The 7,292-nt window shown below is 36.5% G+C and overlaps 2 protein-coding genes across 5 annotated transcripts in view; one reads left to right on the plus strand and one right to left on the minus strand.

Moving 5' to 3' along the window:
* The window catches only part of LOC113037743 (palladin-like), a 75,923-nt gene extending 72,746 nt beyond the window's left edge, over nt 1-3,177 (plus strand). For all 3 annotated transcript variants that reach the window (XM_026195090.1, XM_026195089.1, XM_026195091.1), the window contains one exon: nt 1,473-3,177. In XM_026195090.1, coding sequence (XP_026050875.1) covers nt 1,473-1,633 — 161 coding nt within the window. In that variant the 3' untranslated portion in view covers nt 1,634-3,177. The remainder of the gene's footprint in view (nt 1-1,472) is intronic.
* cbr4 (carbonyl reductase 4) lies at nt 2,804-6,475 on the minus strand. 2 transcript variants are annotated; one of them, XM_026195125.1, is made up of 6 exons: nt 6,380-6,475; nt 5,644-5,795; nt 5,275-5,395; nt 4,996-5,129; nt 3,896-4,030; nt 2,804-3,792 (listed from the first exon to the last, which is right to left on the minus strand). In XM_026195125.1, the coding sequence occupies exons 1-6, from the start codon at nt 6,469-6,471 to the stop codon at nt 3,614-3,616; spliced, it is 813 nt and encodes a 270-aa protein (XP_026050910.1). In that variant the 5' UTR covers nt 6,472-6,475; the 3' UTR covers nt 2,804-3,613. The 2 variants fall into 2 exon arrangements, with proteins under 2 accessions (XP_026050910.1, XP_026050911.1); XM_026195126.1 differs by lacking the exon at nt 6,380-6,475 and adding an exon at nt 5,884-5,901.
* Nucleotides 6,476-7,292: the final 817 nt, after the last annotated feature.

A 7,292-nucleotide genomic window follows, 5' to 3' on the forward strand; every position in this document is an offset into this window, starting at 1 on the left:
TTTCATAAATTGCTTCAGACTAAGAACAAAACCCTATTTAATCTGTCCAATAAAAGCACACTCCCTTCCTCTGCCCAGAGTTGTTCCCATAGCTATCCCATCAGCCAGTGCTGTGTGTTTGCCATCAACAACAGGGTTAACAATACGGATGCTTTACCTAAGGTTAAAGCAACAATGGACTGGCGGCCTGTGTACTGGAGTCGTATGAAAGTAGTTTAAATCTCTGTCATAAAATGATTAAAACTTAACACATCCTGTCTGGAATGAATCGGAACTAGAGTTTTCTCAACGCTAACATTTGGTGGCTTTTGGTACAATATCAGCTTTGACACCTCAAAATTGATATTAAATTGATTTTCCAATATACACACTCTGGTTGATACCAGTAAGTCAGTGATTGTTTAATAAAAGCTAAATATTTTTTAAAAGATCCATACTGTAGTCTTAAAATATATAAAAAATTAAACACTAAAATTATGTTTAAATGCTACAAGTGAATTTAGGCGTCATAGTGTCATAATGTTTTGTATGAAAATAAATCATTCATTTTGATATTTGTTGAAGATTACATGTTACAGTGTTAATATATAAATAGTTTTAAATATTACATTTAAATGAGCTGATGGCAAATGAAGATGCCAAAGGTAAACTAAATGTAAAAGGTTTCACTGTTACAATGTAATTTAATCACATGTACTTACTATATGTTTAGGAGTATGATCGGCTAAGGGTTACTTGCATATAATTATGCGTAAATTATTGTTATTACAATGGAATTATTTGAATTCACCTTTTTTATTTATCAACCCTTATATATATATGTGTGTGTGTGTGTGTGTGTGTGTGAGAGACCCTGGACCACAAAACCAGTCTTAAGTTGCTGGGGTGTATTTGTAGCAATAGCCAAAAAAAAAAACATTGTATGGGTCAAAATTATAGATTTTTCTTTTATGCCAAAAATTATTAGGATATTAAGTACAGATAGATATTTTGTACATTTCCTATTGTAAATATATCACAGCTTAATTTTTGATTAGTAATGTGCATTGCTAAGATTCATCTGGACAACTTTAAAGGTGATTTTCTCAGTATTTAGATTTTTTTTGCACCCTCATATTGCAGATTTTCAAATAATTGTATCTCAGACAAATATGGTCCGATCCTAATAAACCATACATCAATGGAAAGCTTATTTATTTAAAAAAAAAACCTGACACATAAGACTGGTTTTGTGGTGCAGTGTCACGTGCACACACACACACACACACATATATTTTTATAATATAGTTATTTGACTTTTTCTGGTATATTGTGTAACCCTAAATGAAACTTTCCAAGTTATACAGGAAAGTCTCCATATGTTTTCATAATTGAGGAACTACAGTCATTATCTAGACATCAATATTACATCCTGTGAATTCTTTAAAGTGAGAAACCATGTCCATCCTCGCCCTTTCCTTCCCTTCCCTCAGCCCAGTGGCAGCAGACTCACACCCCGAAGCCCAAGAAGGTGCGTCCATCAGCGAGCCGCTACGCCGCTCTGACAGAACGGGGTCTGGACGTGAAGGCAGCCTTCTTCCCAGACTCCAGTCCTCTTCTTCCCGGCACCCTAGTGGAAAGTGACGACCTGTAGAGACTAGCATGGAGGATCTGACCTTTGAACCCCAATCCCTTGATCCAGCGTACTCAATAATCCCCACCCATTTCCCAACAAAACCCTCTTGCTGGGGTCGGATGAGAAAGTGATCGATTGACTTTGAATAGCAATGGAGGAAGCTGCTAAGCATTTCCTCCGAGATTTGGATTCTTGGTATTATCACTTCTTCTCCGCCTGAGGAGGACCATTTGCTTTACTTTTATTTCAGTTGTTTTCTGAGGGGAAGTGATGTGGGTGCTTAAGTGAGGTCATATCCTGCTTGTAAACAGACTTGATGGTTCGCTGGCGCACTTAACACACACACACACACACACACACACACACCAGCATGTGCTTTGAGGAAGGAGGTAGTATACCGATGATCACCTTGTTTTTCATCTCTAGATTTCACAAGTGCCTGAGAAATATTTAATTTTTAAAATTAAAATAATAATAAAAAATCTATTCAAATAACTCGCATCTAGCTGTGCATGTTACTACGGTGCCAACATGTAACACTTTTTATGTATTTAGTTATAATGCCTTAGATTATATTTATGAAATGCTGGAGGGGATGTCTCCCTCTCTAGCACAGACTTTTTTGGGGTGGTTGGGGGCGCTGGTTCTCTGGATGTAGGGAACAGGGCTGTGGAAAGATGGACACCCCTAAAACTCCATGGACTTCATCGTCCCTGGAGCTTCAGGGCCCTTGAGATCCAGCATATTGATCAGACGCACACTGCCATACATAGACGCTGCGTCTGGATCTCGGCTCCAATCCAGAGATGTCGCACAAGGCCGGGCCTTAATGATCTTTTCCCACCCTGTCTTTTTTTTTTAGGAGAGATTAAAAGCGGAGACTGAAATGTCATTAACATGAGTGATGAGATTTTTGTACGTTTTGGCTGACTGACAGGTTTGGAAGGTTTGTTGTGTTTCTATGGGAGTGAGAGTAATGAGGAATGCCTATGATGGAAGTACAGGAAACATAATTGACGCAGGCATGTTTGTGAAGGATGGGCTGATTGTGGAACAAGGCGAGATTTCTACGAGTATTATTGATTTTAATGATGATGGTGCATGGAATGAGATAGAGGTAATGCTTTGACAGGTAGGCTTCAAGTTTTCAGGTTTGGAGTTACAGAAACGTGCAAAAATGCGATACTGTTTTTTTTTATTTCATTGGCTTTTGAAGTAACTCACACATATTCCTTTCTCTGTAATGCATTCGTAATGATATTAGCTTTGATCAGTCGAGTATCAAATACTCAGTTCAAATAGTTTAGCCATCATCTAACACACCTCTGCAACGTATATACAAAATAATATAGCATAACAATATACACATGTAAGCCTGTGATTTGCATATGTTTTTTTTTTTCTTGCACAGCTGTTTATTCTACACATAGACGGATTTTAGGAGGTTCTTACTTTGCAATATTTTCTGTTCTCCAAGCCAACCTGTGCCTGTAATACAGACTGTTCTCCTTATTCTCTTCTGGTTTATGAATAGTACAATAAATAAACGTCTCTGAAATTGAGTCTGGGTTGAGTCCAGTTGCTGTTGGCAAAAACATCTCTCGGAGCAGACTTAGATTTCTTGGTAATCTGTATTTTTATGATGGTGAAAAGGCCAGGATTTAATACATTTTAAATTAATAAATATTTTTTATGAGTTAGGGGTTCTGTAAGTGTAATGCAGCACAGCTTATTTAAATGCTGAAATGACATCACAAAGCGAGTCATATCCTCCACATGTTGACCCGTGACCCGTGTCATCCTAAGTATGGAGCATGAGCCATAACCCAAAAACTCCAGTGAACTAAAAATAACCTTAATCCAATCCAGCTCTTACACAACGATACTGTATGTGTGACTCCACAGAGTGATGAGGAGCTGATTAACAATATCAAGATCTGACATTATCAGCATAACAAAAGTATGCAGTTGGCTCGCATGCTTTGCTGGCAGAAATCCTCACAGTGTCAGCTGTAGTCCTCCATCCACGAGCAGAAGCTGTCCTGTGATATAAGGAGACTCCAGGAGGAAAAGGACAGCGTGGGCCACCTCTGCAGGTTCCCCAAAACGGCCCAGTGGAATCCTTCTCACCGCGTCTTCCTTCTCCAGCCCTGCCGTCATGTCCGTCCGAATGAATCCTGAGAGGGGCGAGTGAAAAGAATTTTCAGTGTTACACCGATGGCTGCTAATATACAGATTAAAAGGCAAAAGAAGTAATAGAAGAAAAAGAGGGGACAAAACCTGGAGCCACTAAGTTCACTCGTATATTCCGGGTAGCAACTTCCTTCGCCAGTGAGCGTGTGAATCCTTCCAGTCCGGCTTTACTGGCACTGTACACACACTGACCAGAGTTACCCTTCACACCCACCACAGAGCCTGAGGAAACATGATTAAACCTACTGTATCATATTTGAGACGCAAATTTCTAAGGCCTAAATTCTCTTTAGTGTCTTTTTTAAACCTTAAATGATTTTTTGGAAGTAAACATAAGAATAAATTATTTTATTGTTATTACTATATTGTTAGAAATATTTCAAGAGAAACACATATTGGACTGAAGCAACTTAATTATCCACAGTTTATTTTTATTGTATTTTTTTTTTTATGAAAATGTAAGTATTAAATAAGATACATCAGGCTTTTGAGGAATGTGTATTTGTCCATCTCTCTATATGTTTTAACATTATATGTGACCATGGACCACAAAACCAGGGTAAAAAAATTTTTTTATTGAAATGGGAAGTTCTTAGCAATGCGCATTACTAAACAAAAATTAAGTTTTGATATACTTATGGTAAGAAAATTTGCTAAATATTTTCATGGAACATGATCTTTACTTAATAACCCAATGATTTTTGGCATAAAAGAAAAATTTTGACCGATACGATGTATTTCTGGCTATTGCTGCAAATATAACCCATGCTACTTATGACTGCTTTTGTGGTCCAGGGTCACATATGTTGTATATTTACATTCTAGGCTATCAGAATTATATATTTTTTTTTTTCTTTTTCACATACAGTAATTCTCAGCAAGTGCACCAAATGGCATCTTTTGCTCAGTTTGGGCCTCTTAATAAAACTAAAATGTGTTTTTCCGCCTCGTATAATCTCCATATATCCAATATTGTAATATGCATATCATAAAATGAGCAATACAAGTTTGACATCTGAAGCTTGAAAATCTGAAGCTTCTGCGCCATCTAGTGGTGATTAAATGAACCCAATCTGCCCAGCTGCTGATTCAGGGAGACTTTTCTACAGCTTGAACTCCTTGACACTGTATTGAAGTAATATACAAGGAGTTCATAAGGTAGTGGGACATACAGAAATGAGACCCACCTATGTTGACAATAGCTCCTCCATGACTGAGCATGCTCCGTAGAGCGCCTCTGCAGGTCAGCATTGACCCCAGCAGGTTGGTGTGAAGAACAGAGAGCATGTCTTCAGATTTACTCCTCAATAACAATGCATCTCTTTAAGATAAACACACATTCAATATATATTAGAATGCAGTAGTTTTTTAAATTGTATTTATAATATCAAAATCTGCTGTTTTTGACATGGTCTCTGTCTGATATATATTTATTCAATATCACATTTTCTGCATCACGGCCTGACCTGTTGATGCCAGCGGCGTTAACCAGGTATCCCACAGGGCCACAGGTCTTACTGATGGTCTCAAATGCTCTCTGAATGTCTTCTTCTTTAGAGACATCACAGCTTAGACACAAGTGGTTTTCTGAAATAAAATATATACTCCAGAATTATAACATATATTTTAAAACAATTTAAACTTAAGACTTGCATTCATTGCCCAACCTGGAAACAAAAATGATTTGTTTGTGCTGTTGAATAGACAAATTCTATATGCAAAACTCAAATTTAGCTAAAAAATAAAGGCCTGAAGTGTATGATGTCTGCATCGTCAAATCAATGTGTTAGAGTTTACATCAGCGAACCAATGCAAAGTATCTCAGACTGATTCACCTCCAGGGAGAGATACAGCTGTGACCTGTGCAGCCTCTTTATTCCTAGACAATACCACAACCCTATGACCCCTCTGTGCTAACAGCTGAGAAACTGCTCGCCCAATGCCACGCGAACCGCCGCACACAACCGCCAGTCTAGACATCACGACCCTAAAAGAGAAAAAACAGCACAGAATGAACACTGCAGGCCCGCATCAGATTGAAGGAGTAAAGGTGAAAGTTCAACTGAAAATAGTACCTGTGTCTTTACAAAATAAGTAGTGCTGCTTATAAAGAAACAATGCATTTTTGATTGACATTTGATCATTGCTGTGCCAAGAAATGTTAAAATGTATAGTACCTTGGAGTGCCTTTAATTTGTAAATATGTATATTAATATGATAACCATTGAGCACATTGAGCACAATTTTTATCTAGAACTTAACACTTATAAAAGGCCATAATACAATAGCTTTTGGATATTAGTTTAAAAATACAGAGGTAGTCTGAAAGGTAATTCTTAGAAATGTGCCGGATAACTGTTGGTAATATCTGACATTAAAGTTATTAATACAGCAAACTGTAGAGCAGAAATGATATAATGTTAACTCAAAAGTTACAATTGCCATTTACAATGAGCAACATCCCTTAGAGATGCTTTAACTGACACTGCACATTATAGTTCGTCTAACAGCATCTAGACTTTTAGACGACAAGATATCGAGCTCATGGTAAATATAGGTAATATCATATACCGTTCGTTGTTGTCGCTAAATGTGAACTTGAATGGGTTGCCGCCATGTTGAGTGAACTGCGCGTGGTGTCCGATAGGAGGAGCCAAACGCATCGGTAAATTAATATGAACTCAAAGACCTTATTGAGAGAAATAATAGCAATATATTTCGAGGAAAACCGAGTATTTATTTATGTATTTATTTACTAAATGTATTATCCAAGTACTAACGCATTTTAATGCATTTATTAGACTGCCTCTAACAGCTACACATGCACATCACTTTATCCATTGGAACCAGAAAGCAGCAAATTCATTTTATATCACAGAAATCGGTTTAAGGGGGAGAAAAATAAATAAATAAATAAACCTTTGAAAATGTTTTTGTTTCTGGATAACAAAGGCTGTAAAGATAAATTAGAATGTTTATAAAATCTCACAACATTGACAAATAAGACAAATTGGTAAAATATTAAAATTATTAAAATTAATAAAAAATAATTAACTAATACATAATTTGAAAATATATGTAATCTAAATAAGTATTTAAAATATAAAATAATAATAATAATTATTATAATTTTTTATTATTATTAATGCGATCACAAATAATATATTATTATTATGACTTTTTTTACTTTTTCAAAAAAAAATGATAATAATACATACATACATACATACATACATACATACATACAAAAAATGCTTTGTACTTCACAAATACAGTGCCAGAATTCGTTAATCCATTCGTCTTTTCATTTTCAAAAGCTCTTCAGTTTAAGGCCATGAAAGCGGATCCTGGCCAAAGACTCTCTGTAGTGGCTCCATGACCGTGTACCAACCGGTGACGGTTGCTAGGGGGGAATTTTGCACCAAACATTGACAGACAAACTTGACGGCTATGGGTTTTGACTGGCATGTTTATCACCCAATCG

This window comes from Carassius auratus, chromosome 20 (genome assembly GCF_003368295.1).
Source record: "Carassius auratus strain Wakin chromosome 20, ASM336829v1, whole genome shotgun sequence".
NCBI classification, from domain to species: Eukaryota; Metazoa; Chordata; class Actinopteri; order Cypriniformes; family Cyprinidae; genus Carassius; species Carassius auratus.

Excerpts from the sequence above, each read along its gene's own strand:
- cbr4 (XM_026195125.1), bottom strand. The coding sequence starts at position 6,471 with ATGCGTTTGGCTCCTCCTATCGGACACCACGCGCAGTTCACTCAACAT. Across the intron at positions 5,130-5,274 it reads AACGCCGCTGGCATCAACAG|AGATGCATTGTTATTGAGGA; the intron begins GTCAGGCCGTGA and ends TTTATCTTAAAG. Across the intron at positions 3,793-3,895 it reads AGTGAACTTAGTGGCTCCAG|GATTCATTCGGACGGACATG; the intron begins GTTTTGTCCCCT and ends CGCCCCTCTCAG.